This window comes from Mastigoproctus giganteus, chromosome 5, assembly GCF_048544385.1.
Source record: "Mastigoproctus giganteus isolate SK-2022 chromosome 5, ASM4854438v1, whole genome shotgun sequence".
In the NCBI taxonomy this organism is placed as follows: Eukaryota; Metazoa; Arthropoda; class Arachnida; order Uropygi; family Thelyphonidae; genus Mastigoproctus; species Mastigoproctus giganteus.
In genome coordinates this window covers 207,111,587-207,130,632 of record NC_143579.1, presented here as the reverse complement: position 1 = coordinate 207,130,632, position 19,046 = coordinate 207,111,587, and the positions used below count along the sequence as shown (strand labels likewise).

General features: G+C 36.2%; 1 protein-coding gene across 1 annotated transcript in view; it reads right to left on the bottom strand.

Moving 5' to 3' along the window:
* Window positions 1-1,835: 1,835 nt before the first annotated feature.
* Window positions 1,836-19,046, bottom strand: part of Hsdl2 (Hydroxysteroid dehydrogenase like 2) — a 91,120-nt gene continuing 73,909 nt past the window's right edge. The window contains exons 6-7 of the mRNA XM_090374777.1: window positions 13,671-13,850; window positions 1,836-3,043 (exon numbers count right to left, since the gene is read on the bottom strand). Of these exons, the coding sequence (XP_090230903.1) occupies window positions 2,793-3,043; window positions 13,671-13,850 (431 nt within the window). The 3' untranslated portion in view covers window positions 1,836-2,792. The remainder of the gene's footprint in view (window positions 3,044-13,670; window positions 13,851-19,046) is intronic.

Here is a 19,046-nt window from a genome sequence, read left to right as displayed (position 1 = left end):
TTTCTTACTTTAAAATTTCTTAACCATTTTTAATTACTATATTTGGTTTAGATTTAAATTACTTAGCATATATTGATCATTACAGAAACAGAGAACTTCTTGTCGTTTTTTGCCTTCAGTCTGGGTGGTTGGCCCCCAGTTGAAGTCATCTGGATTGTGGGTAAAAAGTGATAATAGTTATTTTTTTTTATTTATTTATTTTTTTAAATCCTTAGCATTTTCCTAAATCCCTGAATGGTATTATTTGATTGATTTACCTTTTCTATTATTATCCTCAATATATATATATATATATATATATATATATATATATGATCAAATTAATCCAAAAATTAAATAGAGAAATAAAAATTATATATTAAAATTAAGCTACGCTATTATATTGTGTCAATTATAAATGGTACTTTAAGAGATCTACAATTTTCGAATTGTCATATTAAAATAAATAAGAAAAACAATAGAAAAAGCTAACATCAGTGGCAGCAGAAAAACACAATCCACTACATGTTGCATATAATAAGCTAAATTAAAATAGAATATTGCCAGTAGCATGGCAAACCAATAGAGGGAAAATGAACTGAACCAAAAATTATTTTTCACTGCATAAGGACCACCGCTATGCAAATCTATTGCATCGGAGGTTTGATCTTAGTATCATTCCGTTGTTGCATGGATTTGTTTAGCATTCGAAATGCAGTGATTCCCTGACTATTATTGGCCTTGTGGTCCTCTGTCGAGATGGGGCATAATGGTCAGTCTATTCTATTCTATTTTATTAATTTTCAGTTTATTTTGTCATGTAACGTTGTTAGTTTACGTTTCCACCTTAGTGAGATTTCACATAATTCGGAAACGGGTGCCATTGAGGGGGCGCCGCTAAATTTCTTTTAATTGGCTTAATTTCTAAATTATTCTAGGAACGTTGCTTCACTACCCTTTTCTTCTTTACCCCCCCCCCCATATTTTTCTGTTATTGTTTATTTTTTGGTTCAGTTCATTTTCGCTCTACTGGTTTTCCATGCTACTGGCAATATTCTATTTTAATTTAGCTTATATATATATAAAACAAAAAACAACAACTGAAATGTTAGATGGTGATCCAATTTTTCTTCTTAGATCAAAACACATTGTATTCAATTAATATATCTAACTTTTAACCCCTCAATAATATATTTTAAAATTATTCTAAATAAATTATAAAAACAAATACAGTATTCAGATTTCACTTTACAATAACTATTCAAATATATTTCCTAATAAGCTCTACTTAAAATTTTACCACCTATGTTTCAAATTCAAACTTACTGCAGTTTTTATCGATTACATACATAGCATAAGAAGTCCTCTATTTATGTTGCTTTGCAAGCTTCAAAATTTTTTGAACAGTTTTCAATATGGGTTGCAAATTTTCACTATAATGACAATGTGAAAACTGAAAGTTGTGCAAGAATTAATTTTCTCTATGTAGTGCAACAACATGCATCATTTATTGTACTGTTTATCATTTTATACTTCAATACAGCCCCAAGGTGGCTACAGGAATTTAAATGTTCTACTGCCAAAGTTAAAATGTAGTTGCTATTAAATTAGTATGTAGTTGCCAGTATGCATGTTACCTACTGGCAGACACATATATTTGAAGCGCCTCCGTAGCCAGGTGGGAAGGAGCAGCAGTGCGTAGCACACGCTTCTTGATTAGACCGGGGTTCGAGCCCGTCACCACCAAATACGGAACATGCGGAAAGGTCAGGGAATGACCACCGCACCGGAGCAATATGGCCTTAGTTGCTAATGCTCCTAAAAACCAAATAACAATAACAATAATATATTTGAAATATTTATAGCAATAATTCTCTACCAGTTTGTTATATACTGTAACAGTACATAAAGGCTAACTAAATCACCTAAAATAACACAAGTATGTCTAAAATATGGTCAGGAAGTGTATTGCTTTCTGTAATGTTTTACACTGGTAAAAAGATTACTGAAAGCAATGAACATATGTCAAACAATTAACTTACTTTGAATCACAGGGATAATGATGTTGCAAATGCTGAAAATTAAAAAATACTACCATGGTGTGACACAGTAAAATGCAGCCAGGAGGATTATAAATGCAAGAGATCAAGTGATGGGCAATATGAAGAAACTGTTTACCTTGTTGACTAAGAATAAAACTATGGATGACAATAATTCTATTCCAAAGTTAGATAATTTCGTGTTTCTCCATGCATTCATTGAAGATTACTATACAAGAAAAAACCAAGTTAACAAAACTTTTTTCATACTATATAATCAGTAAATTTATAACACATCTGGACATCCAGATAAGTTGGAGGATCCAGATGATAACGACCAAATTGTGTTTCTGCTCCCAAACAGAACTTCACTATTAAGCCATTTCATCTGAGAGTGACTCTCATGTTCAAGGCTTGCTATGCTATCACTGCCACACTATTAGCTAGTTGAATGTCACCAGATATTGAAAATTAACCAAAATATTAAACACACTGTTTATATCAATTAAAATTTCAATGTTTTGGCTTATTTAATGCTTTCTAAAAACAAATTATAAATAGAGGATTACCAGTATAAAAGGTGGGGGGGGGGTATATGTCTCACCCAATTGAGTGAAAAAAATGGCATCTTCCCAAAATCAATCAATCATTCTCCCCCTTACAATTTTCAAGGCACTATTAGAAAACAGCCACTCAGGATTTAAAACAAAACTCCTTTTCACAGTTCATGAGTATATAGACATTTTTATCATATGAAATATATTAGAAGCCACCTTACAGTTTTGAAGCTACAGCAACTGAAAATAATTCTTGTAACTTCATAGCGTGAGAAATATTTCCTTGCACTTTTAACTTACCTGCCATAAAGGCAGTAGTAGGTTTAAGATTCCCAGTAGCCATTTTGACAAAGTTCTCAGCATCAATCTTAAAAGTTACATCTGCATTTAACGGAGGTTCACCCTTTTCAATTTCTTTGGCACCATTAGAGGTATTAATGTACCATGATTCTTCTTCTTCAGAGCCACCTAGAGATAAAGATAAGTCAAAGTAAAAAGGAAATATCTTGAAAATAATAACAATGATACTTAAAATTCATTTAATGTACTTCATGCATAATATTAATTTGAGAAACGATAACAAAGGATAAATCATGATAATGAAACCAACTGAACTAAGAATTAGTGGCAGTAGGTCAAATAATGCAATTAAGCAAGCTTATAAAGCATCAGCAAAAAAAAAAAAAACCCACCAGAGATGGAAGTTTGTTCCAATAATTAATTACCTGCTTGCTGAAGGCAAACTTCTGCACATCCATCCTGCAACCGTCCCTTCTCAATTTAAATTTATGTCCTCTCATGTAGGCAGTTTGAGCAATAGGAGTGGTTTAATCAGTACTGGGGGTTATACAATCCATTGAGAGCCTTAAACATGTCAATCAGATCTCCTTATAGGTGTCTAATCTCCAGACGCTGCAATTTGCAGAACTGAAGCCTTTCCTGGTAAGAGCACTCTTTTTTTTCCCTCTCACTAATGTCATTATTCTTCTCAGCACCCATTACAATAGAACCACATCCTTCCTAAAATGAGGCTTCCAAACCTGTATGCAGTATTCAAGATGATGTGGCTTAACATTTGCCTTATACAATGGGATAATTATCCGTGTGAACAAAATTCCTGTATATCATTCAAAAACCTTCATACATTGTCCTAATAGCCTGTTTGCACTGTAGTACCACACAGTTGGTACATTAATCTGGGATTATGCCGATCACGTGCAGCACCTTATATTATTTTTCAATGTAAGGTGCTGCTTCAACTGCTCAGCCCATCTGCCTAATTTTTCTAGATCTTGTTGCAGTAGCATAACCTGATTACTGTAATTAACCACCCTGCCAACCTTTATATCTTCAAACATAGACATTATGTCTGATATGCCTTCACCAATATCATTAATAAATACTGAAAATGACAATGGGCCCAGCAATGAACCCTGGGGGACTCCAGTAATAACATTAGCCCAAGAAGAGTAGTGCCCAATGATAACAACTTTTTCTTCTCCCACTTAAATATCCCTTTATCCATAGCAATAACTTACCCTTAATGCCACACTGCTCCAATTTTTACAGCAGTCATTTAAATGTAACAGTAGTAGTAGTAATAGAGGCATGTGATGCAAGAAAGTAAGTGTATGAACTTATGTAGCTTCAGCCAAAAAAAAAAAAAAAATTTTCACATAACCATTTCCTCTAAAATTTTGTCCAGTTCTTTCCTGAATTTATTTAAGCTATCAAATTCCACAATGACAGATGGAAGTTTGTTCCAGCAATTAACCACCTGCCGGCTAAAGGCAAATTTCTGCACATCTATTCTAAAATTGCTCAATTTGAATTTATGCCCCCACAGGTTTGTAATCTGACCAAGCAGAAGAATCCCATCAGAATTCACCGTGCTCAACCCATTCGAGGACTTATACACCTCAATCAGATCACCTCGAAGGTGCCTAGTCTCCAGCCACTGCAATTTGAAGAACTTAAGTAAGCGTTTCTTGGTATAAGGACCCCTTCATTGCTCTCACCAATCTTGATGCCCTTCTCTCTACACGCTCAAGCAACTTGACATCCTTCCTAAAATGAGGCTTCCAGATGTCTTGAGTACTTTACGCAGTACTCAAGACGTCACCTGACCATTGCCTTATACAAAGGGATAATCACCTCCTTTTCCCTGGTAGCAAAATTCATGCATATCATTGACAATACCCCATGAACTGCTCTGGCAAACTGTCTGCATTGCTCAGAAAACTTCATATCTAACTGCACAATCACTCCCAGGTCTTTTTCATTTTCTACCACCCTAAGTGTAGTACCACACAGTTGTATGTTCCTCTGGGGTTACTTCTATCCATATGCAGTACTTTGCATTTGTCAATGTTAAACTTCAGTTGCCACTTCTCAGCCCATCTTCCCAAATTTTCTAGATCTTGTTGCAGTAGCACACTATCATTAACAACCCTGCCAACCTTTGTATCATCTGCAAACTTTGACATTAAGCCTGATATACCTTCATCAATATCATTGATAAATATGCAAAACAACAGTGGGACCAACACCAAACCCTGAGGGACTCCACTAATAACATTAGTCCATGAAGAGCAGTGTCCATTAATTACCACTCTCTGTCTTCTCCCACTCAACCATCGTTTTAGCCATTGTAGCAACTTACCCTTAATACCATACTGCTCCAATCTGTACAGTAATTTTCCATGTGCAACAGTGTCAAAAGTTTTCCTGAAATCCAAATATATGATATCAAAATTATTTTTTGCATCTAGTTCCTTTGTAACCACATCATAGTATCTAATAAAATTTGTCAGACAAGACTTTTCCTTAACAAACCCATGCTGTGTCTTAATTATTGCTGCAGTCTTGTCTAGATGATCCTGCACTACATCTTTAACCAGTGGATCCATTATTTTATCCAGGACAGAAGTTAAACTAACTGGTCTGTAATTAGTTGTGTCACCCTTAGATCCCCCTTTGTGAATTGGAGAAACATTTGCACATCTCTAGTATCAAAAGCTTTTCTGAAATCTAAGTATGTGATGTCAAAATTATTTTTTGCATCCAGTTCCTTTGTTGCTGCATCACAGTGCTTTATCAGGTGCCATTCACATATATATATACAGGGTGTCCCAGGAGGAAAGGTCAATATTCCAGGAGGTGAAAGGATAGGTCATTTTAAGAAAAAAAAGTTCATATAAACATGTGCCCTATCTTGAATGGTTTACGAGATAGAAGCATTTGAATATTTATTTTTCAAGCGACAAATTTGGAACAGTTTATAATAAATTTTCAAAAATGCCACCAACTTCAATGCACTTTTCTACTCTCATGAGAACATGGCGTGTTGCTTGTCTAAGTGTACCTTCACATTCCTTTATATGGGCAACAGTGTCCATTATGCAAGATATCAGATCATCTCTTGTATCCACCTTTCTTCTGTACACTTCATTCTTCATCCAATCCCATAAACAAAAATCTAATGTGGTTAGGTCTGGAGATCTTGGTGGCCAGTTAATGGCACGACCATGACCAATCCATCGATTAGGGAAAATTCGGTCCAGATGTTGCTTCACATGGGAAGGGGGTGCTCCCGTCATGCTGAAAGTACATAGCACACCGAGTGGCCAAAGGAACGTCCTCTAGTTGCTCACCTAATGTATTTTGCAAAAATTGAAGGTAATTGTGCCCTGACATTCGATGTTCTAAATTAACGGGACCTATCAATAGGTTCTCGATCATACCACACCACACCACACCACACCACACATTGATCGAGAAACAAACTTGGAAATTTGTTTCCACTGTACCATGTGGATTCTTATGCAACTATCGATGAGTGTTATGTGTGTTGTTGATTCCATTCCGGGTAAACGTGGCTTCATCAGTAAATAGTATTGATGGAAGCACTTCACGATTGGCATTAACCAATGACCAAATTCAAGACGCGTGACACTGTCCCCTATGTGAAGATTTTGCACACACTGAGTGAAACGGGTACAAGCTCTCTTCATGTAGTGTTTGCCATTCACGTGTTCGTGAAACACCAAGACACGCAGAAAGTCTTCGTGTGCTAATTGTAGGACTAAGCTGAACCATGTTCAGAATGTGTTCCCATTACTGCACATTTTCTTGATGTCCTCGTTCAGATGAAACATGAGCATTTGGGAAGCATACCACTTTCACGCATGTATTGAAAACACTCTACGATCCGGAATTCGATGTGTAGGAAAGTGCCGACGGTATTCTTCAACAGCAGCAGCAGGGGCACTACCATCACAGAAGCTGTAAACATACAGCATATCTGCATATTCGGCATTAGTAAAAATGTGCGGCATTTTTAGCAAACACTTCTATAATTAGAACTGACAACTGACGCTACTCACTGATTCACTTCTACAGTCACAACAATCAACCGATAACTGGCAACTGACAATCAAATGGCACAGTCTGATGGGAGGGAAGGAAAATATTGCGTGCCAATTTCAAAACAAATGTACATTAAAGTAGCTCTATCTCGGAAACCATAAATGACCTATGAATAATCCTTTCCCCTCCTGGAATATTGACCTTTCCTCTTGGGACACCCTGCAGAGATAAATATACACACACACACACACGGTGTTTCAAAAATGATGGTCAATAATTTAAAGGTGAAAAGTGCAAATTAAAATAAGCAAAAAAGTCCCAGAGAACATCGGACTGCAAATGAGCCATTTTCGAGATATTGCACATATTCTGTTAAGATCCGCTACCGACTATGGGAGCACTCTGGGAGGGTAGTCTGAATTGCTGAGACCTTGTATACACTGGATATGATAGGGATACAGTAATTAGCGATGTAAAATTCACCACACACACTGCTATGACTCAGTACACACTCTTGCAGAGCAATCCTCCTTGTTGAAATTCCTGGATTTTGTTCTATTCTTTCTACAGGTGTTATGCTTCTGGGCCTACCTGCTTGTACTCCATGTTCTCTAAAACATTGATGTACCCTGATGAATGTGCGCTTGTTGGGCCGTCTTCTGTGGAGAAATGCTTCTTGGTACAAATGTGCAGCCTCGGGTGCACTGCCGTTGGCTTTACCATACGTGCATGTCCGCATACCCTTTGTTGCTGTAACCTCTTTCCATGTTGACTATCCTTTAACAAGTACTAGTATGTCTGCTGCGTCTCAGAGAAAGGGAGAGAATGAGCATAACCTAACCTAAACAAACAAGTCAGTGGTGGATCCCAACTCTGTACAGTTCACCTTGTCAGTGGTGGATCCCAACTAGAAATGTGCAATATCTCGAAAATGATTCACTTAAGGACCCATGTTTACTAGGCTTTTTTTGATTATGTAGTCTGTACAGTTCTGTGGTGCTGGTGGCACCAGCTGTATGCTAGCTAAATTAGTGTGCTATTAAAATTAGTTAATAAAGAAGGTTTTAGGAAGTTGCTCAAAAAGAAGTTATATTTTAGATAAAATAAGTGTTGGTGAGTGTATCTGGGACCTAAAAGGGGTTTCATTTTCCGACTATGAACTTTTTTTAAAATGGCTACCATTACTATTCTTGGATATAGGAAAACATAGGAAATTTCAAGGTCATTAAATTTTTAAGGAACTATAATCAGTCACTGGGAATTATTAGCGGAATAGTTGTGCTACCTGGTAGCTTTGCAGTAGAAGTTTTCAGGATACCAAATTGTATGTAAAAACACTCACGTGTTGCTGAGTTATTTATTATTTATTACTGTTATTTTCAAGGTCACAGTCATTCTACCGAGTCAGTCATTTTCATGAGATAAAAGAACTACAGCAGTGCCACCTGCTTGTTCAGTGGGATTAGAAATTCGGCATAAATTGCGACATCACCATTGTATAAGAGCTACCACTTCTATATAGCTGCGTAAGGCTTGGCAGATCGGCAGCTTAAATCCCTAGCCAGGATAAATGGTGAGGGTTGACATCAGGAAGGGCATCCGGACGTAAAAACTATGCCAAAAACAAAAGGTGATTGATGAACAAAGGACGGGTCCGGTTAAAGAAGTTAGTTCAGCTAGAGATGAAGGAGTTGAAAAGTGTTAGAATAGGAACATTGGGACGATGAATGGAAAGAGCAGAGAGATTGTGGATTTGATGTGCCGACCCCATATGAACGTGGGAAGAAAGCGAGGACAAAGAAGAAGAAGAGGAGTCTGTACAGTTCATCTTTAAATTATTGGCCATCACTTTTGAAACACCCTGTATATTGTCTTCAACAACTCCATCCATCTGCATGTAACAGAGGAACTCTCAATGGAGAGATATTCATTAAATTTTGTATTTGGACTTGTTAAAAATATCTTTTGAGCCAAAGCAAATTTCATTAAAATCAGACAGGATCGTACATTAACAAATACATGCTGCAACTTATCCATCCTGCATTACTTATTTAATAAGCAAAAACAGTGGATTCCGGTTATTTGGGGCAAATCTTAAAAAACAGAACCCAATCGAGAAAATAGCTAGGGTTTACTTCGCTTAATTGGAACAAAATGCCGTTTAATCGGGACAGAAGACTACAGCACTGGAGATTATCCTATGATTGTCTCCGACCTTACCATGTGGTTCGGTCAGATTTCTGGAGATCACAACCATAAAACAATTAGCAGTCACCTGTTTATTGGGCTTTTCTGTTAGTGCAATCTATCATAAACGGATAGTAAACTGGATCTTATTGAATTTGCGATAATACCGACAGCTGGAATTCTGTGGGTTATTTCCATAAAATCTTCAATCATATATAAAAAAAATTAATTTTCAGAATCTTCTCTTCATTCTTATTTTTAAAGCTTCTTAACTTGTTACTCCATTCTCAATTGCACGTATCGTGTTACTTGCAATTTGTGTGTGCTGAGTTCTTTGTTATTGATTACTTATCTTTTTACATTTTAACCCCACCCACAAATGTCAGTAAACAGAAATGTCAACTAGTTAGTATGTACATATTACAGTATGTATTAATTATTCCGATTATCACGTATATTCTTCCGATTTTCGGGTATCATTTAATTTTTTAATTGGTAAGGTAATAAAGGGTAAATTTGTGCTTAATATATCTTTACTTTTATAGCCTGTGAATAATATTCCTCCTATTTTCGCTTATTAGAATTGCTGCTTGATAGAATTAAAATTCAATTCACAAACGTGATCACAATGACCGGTGCTTACTACACATCATATAGTGAATGGTACTTTACTGTGGTGAGTCCATCGTAACGTGATTTGATTGTACAGTGAACCAATTGTAAAGTGGGGGTCCATTGTACTTTTAACTTCTTTTATGTGAAACTTTGGATAATTGGGACAGCCGCTTAATCGGGCCAAAAAAATGCACTAGTTCCGATGTGTCCCAAGTAACCGGAATCGACTGTACATTATTTTCCCTGGAACAGAATGTCAAGCTAACAGGTCTGTAATTACTCATGTTACCTTTGATTCCAGTCTGTGAATAGGGGATACATTTGCATATCTGCAGTCCAAGGATGCTCTCATAATTAAGGCTAAAAGGTTGGCATACCTCCTTTACTGCATCCATTAATATAACTGGACAGATCCCATCAAATCCAGGTACCTTAATAGGTGCCATTCGCACACACATATATATATATATATATATGCTAATTGTTTATTGCCTTCAACGTGTTCATCCATCTACATGTAACAGAGGAACTCCCAGTGGACAGATTTTCATTAAATTTTGTATCTGGACTTGTTAAAAATATCTTTTGAGCCAAAGCAAATTTCATTAAAATTGGACAAATAGAAATCCAACAATTATAATTTCTTTTTTCCAAAATAAATTCATAGATTAAATATAGTTTTAATGCAGTATTGTTATGCAAGACTTGTGAATATGATGTGAAGAGATACATATATACAGAAGGAAGAGACTTATAGGATGAGAATAATAAATATTACACATTTGCAATTAAACTAAATGGCTAAGTTTAGAAATTATAAACATTTAGAGTTTCATTAACTGTTCTGTAAGTCATAATCTTAGTAATTAATTGATAAGGAGTAACTATATTTACTTTTCATTTCTATTAATCATAGAAAATGAAAAAATAATTTAATTTAAGAGAAAAATCAAATGTACCTGAAATGTAATGCATTGCATGCATTAGCTAACTTATTTACTTTTATATTCAACAATTTTTTTTCGATTTTCTTCTCAGTTATCACAAAATCATTTAGCTCTGTGAGAATTTGATAATTTCTGCCATCCCCACCTCTAAAAAATCATGTGTGAATGCAAATGCAAAACACCAATTCAGTTTTTCAGCAACCTGAGCAGGATCATCAATAGTTAACCCATATCTAGTGGTTATATAAATAAAGAAGTCTTTGCTGCTTTTCTTTGCACTCTTTTCCAGAGACTTCTCAAAGTTGCTTTATCTCTTAATGTTAGACCGGGGTTCGAGCCCGTCACCACCAAATACGGAGGATGCGGAAAGGTCAGGGAATGACCACCGCATATCCAGGAGCAATATGGCCTTAGTTGCTAATGCTCCTAAAAACCAAATAACTAACAAATAACTATCTCTTAATGTTAGCAATTAGATAACAAGTTCATTACTTTTCTTTTATTTTTTGCGTATTCTATGTTTCTTTTTCAGTAAGTTTATTAATTCTTTGAGATCACTGAGGAATCATATAGTCTTTTGTATACACATATAGTGTTTCTAACAATTCTTGGAATAAGTTGCCTCCAAGGGTGGTTGAGGTTGACAACTTGGAGAAATTCAAATTCATCTGAATTAATAACTATATGAGGAGGTAGTCAAATAGGTGATTTACTGGTTTATTTTTTTGGCCAGCATAGCAAAAGCCCAGTGATTCCTTGTACCATACAGCTAATACTAATACCAACCTCATGAAACCACTGGACAAATGCCAGAAAAAAAAGGATGAAGTATCCATTTGGAGAAAACAATACTCACAGAAAAGAAATCAATTCTCAAACATATTTTTCCCAAATAATTTTTTTAAAAAGCAAATAATTAGAAGAATTAACCATGTAGATTTGAACATATTAAACAAATTTGCTGACACCACTACTATCCAAGACTGAAAAACTGAAAGTACATAAAGCTTAAAATTCCAATGTAATTACTATAAGACACAATTTGATGTAAGTTCAAGGTATTTCTGACAAAAGGAAACACTTCACTATGTTGGTTAAAAGCAGTTTATCAAACTGGATTATAGAAAAATAACGTTAAATTTAAACCCGATCACAATTTTTTTTGTGCTATGGGACTGTATGTAGTGATCCTCCTTTTTAATTTAATGTGATGTTAGAGTTAATTGCTTTGTTAATGAAGTTTTGGAATGCATCATGTAATTTGGCATATAAATCAATCTTTGAAACACTAAAAAACATCTGAAATTTTAAAACTAACTTATACGTTAAGTATAAAATTCTTAACTTAAATTAAAGGCACATGTTTATGTTAGAAAGCTGTAAATAATACCAATATATTTACAATTTATTACATATATATTTTTATGTAAATATGTATTATTGCGGTCATTTAAAACCCCAAGAATTTATTTGTCACCTTTTTCAGGCATATAAAGGAGTTGTCTGTTTAGGGTTTACTTTTTGAGTTCTAAAAAAGTAAATAATCAATTTCTTATAGCAACTATGTTTCCATACTGAGGCACTGTTTATAGAGAAACAAATTTGCAATACAGTGCCAAACAGGCAACAAAAAATGGCTTGGTCACATAATCAAAGCCTCCCATGTACACATACAGCATCAATGTCTTCCCCTATGCTTGTATTTTTTATTTTATGTTGTATGAGTCATGTGTTTTGATTTTGATGAGTCATGTGCAAACAGGGAAGGAAAATTTGTTCCATTTGCTGAATGATGAACAGAAACTTCATTTTCAAGATCATAGCAGGATGAAAGCTAGGTTCATGGTTATGACCCAGAAAGAGAGCAGCAGTCCTCCTAGTAGAAAAGTCCATCATTTCCTCATTCAAAAAAGGCAAGGCAGGTCAGATCAAATGTCAAGAGTATGTTGGTTGTTTTCTTCAACAAAGAGGACATTGTTCATGAGTTCCTTCTGCTTGGGCAAACTACAAACCGCTATTTCTACATTGGGGGTGTAACATTCTCAGACAAATGGTGCACTCAGGATTGGCACTGAATCCAAACAGTACACCAGTCTACATGGCTTTGTCAATTCAGCAGTTTTTAGCCAAGAACAAAATGGCAATGGCCCCACACCCACCCTATTCTCCCAACCTGGCCCTGTGTGACTTCTTCCTGTTCCCCAAAATGAAAATCCAATTAAAAGGATGAAGAACTGAAAACACTGTGGAGATTTACACTGTATCACAGAAAGTGTTGGACAGCATCACGAGACAGGAGTTCCAGTGATGCTTCAAACAGTGGGAGAAGTGCTGATCAATGTATAAACTCTGGAGGGGACCACTTTTAAGAGGAAAATGCCAACATGTAACTAATGTAAGTCTAAATTATTGTCCCCATCCAGAAACTTTTGGATCACATCTCATACATTATTTCAACATTAAATAGTATTACTGCTCATTATAAAAAAAAAAAAAAAAAATCGATGAGAAGTTTTCTTAAATGACTGCTGCAGAATGTTTAAAATTAGGTTTAATTTAACAATGCACAACTATGAGCATATAAGTATGAAGTTTAGCCATGACTACTAATGGGTTAAAAATAACTATAACTGCACTTACTCACATATAATCTTTTTTTTTTTTTTTTTCTGCAATTAATCTGATAAACACATTCTTTATTTAGAAAAATTTTTTTTTTTTATCACCACGGAGCTTTTTACAAAGTTTTTTTTTGTCAAAAACCATTGTTACACTACTACTTGTAATATGTGCATAAAAAAGTATAAGATTTTATTCAATATGCTCTTATGCTGTACACACCTTAAATGGCAATTTATTTGAATGTAATATCACTCAGCATATAAAAAATGTTTAATAAAATAGTTGGATGGGATGGGGGGAGGAAATAAAGAGAAAATACAGAAAAAAATGAAAAGGAGATATTTCAAAGTAATTACTTTTTATGTGGAATAAAAATATTGCTCCCAACTGTTTAGCTATATCATCATCCAACTTCTCTTTTAATTTGGAAAAAACTTTCTCAATTGTATTTCCAGAAATATTACTTTTAAGTTCCATTTTAGAGAGACCTTCTGTGTCCTTTTCTGTTAAGAAAAAGTCTGGCATCAGAGGATTGCCTGAAACAAAAAAAGGCAATAGTTTTAATACAGATGTATGTTACACAGGGTAATTCAAAATTTGGACACAACCAAAATATCAGTAATTAAAAGTTATTAATTCTTTTTATCAGCAAGTAATTATAATAACTATAATGATAACAAAAAAATTACTATCTCTCCTAAGTATTGCCTCTTCTATCTTTAAATAACAACTGCCTTTGGGTAGTTGTTATTTAAAGTTGTTATTTTCTGGGTAGTTCAGAAAACCACTTGTGCGCACAGGAAGGTTATTGATGTGATATCCAGCTTCCATCTCATGTTGTAAGTTTAAATTCTAATTCACAGTCCATATTGGCTGGCTGCTGACATTCTGCTGCTGTATAGACAAATCCAAGAGATTAATATTAGTATATCTGTGCTGATACATATGTTGCTAGTGAATCTGTTTAGTAACATGGACAGTCAAGGCACTGACAGTATAATGAGCTAACAGTTAATCAAAAACTGAAAAATGTCAAATACAGGTAGCCCTCGATTTACACTGGGGTTAGGTTCCTGGGGGGGGCAGGCACAAATGGAACCCTTTATATCATGGAGTCAATGAGAAAACACAGAGTTAGGTTCCAGGCACCAAAAATTTTAATTATGGTGCCCGGAATCTAACCCCGTGATTTTATAATAAAATTTTAAAACTTTTAATAAAAAAAATGTTTTTTTTTTGCTTTAAATCATCTACTCAAAAGTGTCAGCAACTGCTCCATTTTTTCTAAAAGCTTACTTCTGCTGTAACTAACTTGTATAGCACTTACTCTGGTAGCACTTTGTCTCGACTGTTTTATTTTATCAGCATTCTTCATAATTGTAGTAATACGTAGTCGATGGCTATGAATGGCTATGAATATCCCTACACAGATTAGGGCAATTTCACCAGCTTCCATCCTCCAAATAACCTCCATTTTATTTTCCAACGTGATAGATCAACGTGCCTTTCACATGCTTTCATTTGCATTAGGATTCATTGAACTTCTTTTATCGGACATGGTGAATCATGTTATAAATTAAAAACTTTATAACATGATTGGCAAAAACTGCACATGGCTATCACTATTATTATTATTATTTAAATTATTAATAGCACAATTAATAAAAAATGTTAGCTTAATAAATTTCCAACACTTGTAAATGGCATAAACGGGTAAAATAATGGAGTCACTGGTTTTGACACTGTTGCGCATGGAAGACTACTGTACAAATTGGAGCAGAATGGTATTAAGGGTAAGTTGCTACAATGGATAAAAGGATGGTTAAGTGGGAGAAGACAGAGGGTGGTAATCAATGGGTGCTGCTCTTCGTGGACTAATGTTATTAGTGGAGTCCCACAGGGTTCGGTGTTGCGTCCACTGTTGTTTTGTGTATTTATCAATGATATTGATGAAGGTATATCAGGCTTAATGTCGAAGTTTGCAGATGACACAAAGGTTGGCAGGGTTGTTAATGACAGTAATGGCAGTGTGCTACTGCAACAGGATCTAGATAATTTGGGCAGATGGGCTAAGAAGTGGCAACTGAAGTTTCACCTTGACAAATGCAAAGTACTGCATACTGGTAGAAGTAACCCCAGAGAAACTTACCAACCAATTTGGGCAGATGGGCTAAGAAGTGGCAACTGAAGTTTCACCTTGACAAATGCAAAGTACTGCATATGGGTAGAAGTAACCCCAGAGAAACTTACCAACTGTGTGGTACTACACTTCAGGTGGTAGAAAATGAAAAAGACCTGGGAGTAATTGTGCAGTCAGATATGAAGTTTTCTGAGCAGTGCAGACAGGTTGCTAGGGCGGGTCATGGGGTTTTGTCAATGATATATAGGAATTTTGCTAGCAGGGAAAAGGAGGTGATTGTCCCTCTGTATAAGGCAATGGTCAGGCCACGCCTTGAGTACTGCGTACAGGTCTGGAGGCCTCATTTTAGGAAGGATGTAGATTTGCTTGAGCGTGTACAGAGAAGAGCAACACGATTGGTGAGGGGAATGAAGGGATTCTCTTACCAAGAGAGGCTTAAGTTCTGCAAATTGCAGTGGCTGGAGACTAGGCACCTGCGCGGTGATCTGATTGAGGTCTATAAGGCCTTGAATGGGTTGAGCACGCTGAATTCTGATGGGATCCTTCCACTTGTTCAGATTACGAACCTACGGGGACATAAGTTCAAATTAAGAAAGGACAGATGTAGAATAGATGTGCGGAAATTTGCCTTTAGCCAGCGGGTGGTTAATTGCTGGAACAAACTTCCATCTGTCGTTGTGGAAGTTGATAGGTTAAATAAATTTAAGGAGGAACTGGACAGGCATTTGGAGGGAATGGTGTGATTTTTTTTTTTTTTTTTTTTGGCTGATGCTGCATAAGCTCCTACACTTGCTTTCTTGCATCATGTGCCACTACTACTACTACTACTACTAAACAACAACCAACTGAATGCTTCACTGCATGAATGCCCGCATCCACAAGTGGATACTTTGAGGGAGGGAAGCTTTCTCATCTCTGACTGGCTGTGTTATGGATGCGCTAATCACTGATTGGCTCAGATTGTTCTTGATCACACAAATAGTGCACAATACATAGTACAGTACGATGCGGATAAATTTTGTCTGATGATTTTAAACTTTCGATTTATAAAAAAATTGCAAAAATAAATAAATAAAAATGGCCTTGTGGTTAGTGACTATTGTGAATCAGCGCAAATCAGACCGGTGCAAAATGAGGGCTACCTGTATGTGAAAACAAAGAGTGAAACTGTTAGAGTACAGGATTCTAATGTGAACTTTTTTGACACTTCTGAAAAATCATGAAGCCAGTAGATATGGAACTAAGAACAGGAAGAGCATGAACACACAGAATTTAAAGGGCAAATTGCTCAAGTGATTCTAAGAGCAAAAATACTCCACTTTTAGGGCTCATTGTAAAAGAAAAAGGTGACTAAATTGCTTTGAAGTCAGGTATTGACATCTGGTGCTCTAATGGGTGGCTAAAATGTTTTCAACGAAGATACAATCTAATATTACTAAGTATTTAAGGTGAGGTGTCATCAGTCGATATGATGATTGCAAAAAATTGGAGAGAAAATGTGAAGCAAATACTTGAGAAGTATTTGCGAAAGGACATTTTCAATGCAAATGAAACCAGCTTATTTTACAATGTCTTGTCCAATTGAAAGCTTGCTCTAGAAAGGTGGAAAAGTATGCTGTTCTGCTATGCACCAAATGAGAAAATGTGAAGCAAATAGTAGTAGTAATAGTGGCATGTGATGGAAGAAAGCAAGCATATGAGCTTATGCAGCATCAGCCAAAAAAAAAAAAAAAAAATTTTCACACAACTATTCCCTCTAAATGTTTGTCCAGTTCCTCCTTAAATTTATTTAACCTATCAACTTCCACAGCGACAGATGGAAGTTTGTTCCAGCAATTAACCACCCACTGGCTAAAGGCAAATTTCCACACATCTATTCTACATCTGTCTTTCTTCAATTTGAATTTATGCCCCCTCAGGGTCTTAATCTGAACAAGTGGAAGAATCCCATCAGAATTCAGCGTGCTCAACCCATTCAAGGCCTTATACTATTATTTGGTTTTTAGGAGCATTAGCAACTAAGGCCAATTGCTCTGGGGATATGCGGTAGTCATTCCCTGACCTTTCTGCATCCTCCATATTTGGTGGTCACGGGCTCAAACCCCGGTCTAATCAAAAACATGTGCTACGCACTGCTGCTCCTGCCTACCTGGCTACGGAGGTGCCAAGGCCTTATACACCTCAATCAGATCACCTTGAAGGTGCCTAGTCTCCAGCCGCTGCAATTTCCAGAACTTAAGCCTCTCTTGGCAAGAGGATCCCTTCATTCCCCTCACCAATCTCGTTGCCCTTCTCTGTACACGCTCAAGCAAATCTACATCCTTCCTAAAATGAGACCTCCAGATCTGTACGCAGTACTCAAGGCGTGGCCCGACCATTGCCTTATACAGAGGGACAATCACCTCCTTTTCCCTGCTAGAAAAATTCCTGTATATCATTGACAAAACCCCATGACCTGCCCTGGTAGCCTGTCTGCACTGTCAGAAAACTTCATATCTGCCTGCACAATTACTCCCAGGTCTTTTTCATTTTCTACCACCTTAAGTGTAGTACCACACAGTTAGTACATTCCTTTGGGGTTACTTCTACCCATATGCAGTACTTTGCATTTGTCAATGTTAAACTTCAGTTGCCACTTCTCAGCCCATCTTCCCAAATTTTCTAGATCCTGTTGCAGTAGCACACTGCCATTACTGTGATTAACAACCCTGCCAACCTTTGTATCATCTGCAAGGTTTGACACTAAGCCTGATATACCTTCATCAATATCATTGATAAATATACAAAACAACAGTGGACCCAACATCGAACCCTGTGGGACTCCACTAATAACATTAGTCCACGAAGAGCAGCACCCATTGATTACCACCCTCTGTCTTCTCCCACTCAACCATCCTTTTATCCACTTTAGCAACTTACCCTTAATATCATTCTGCTCCAATTTGTACAGTAGTCTTCCATGTGCAACAGTCAAAAGTTTTCCTGAAATCCAAGTATATGATATCATATACTTGGATTTTTGACAAATACTTGAGAAGTTTTGTCAAAAGACATTTTCAGTGCAGATGAAACCAGCTTATTTTATGTTTTGCCCAATTGAAAGCTTGCTCTTAAAAGATGGAAAAGTATGCTGTTCTGCTATGCACCAACAAAAATGGGACTGTGAGGTTAATGTCTCTCACAGAAAAGTACAAATTTTCTCAGTGTTTGAAAGGAATGAAACACTTCATGTCAGTACAGAAGCAACAAAAATGCATGGATAACAGGCAAACACTTTCAAGATGGCTTTTAAGCCTTGAAAGGAAGATGGTATGTTATAAGTGCAACATCTTATGTTACTGTGAATGTTTCGAGTCAAAACATATGCAAGTTATTTCTACTAGGTCTTTTCATTCTCCACTACCTCAAGTGTTGTAATAACATACCTCCCAAATGATACCTTCTAGACTTTTGTGAAGTAAAGATGTAGCCTAACCGCTGCCTTACACAACAGAATAATCACTTCCATGTCCCTACTGGCAATCAATGATAGGCTGCCTTAGTGACCTGTCTGCATTGTTCAGAGATTTTTCAGTCAAACTGTACAATCTTC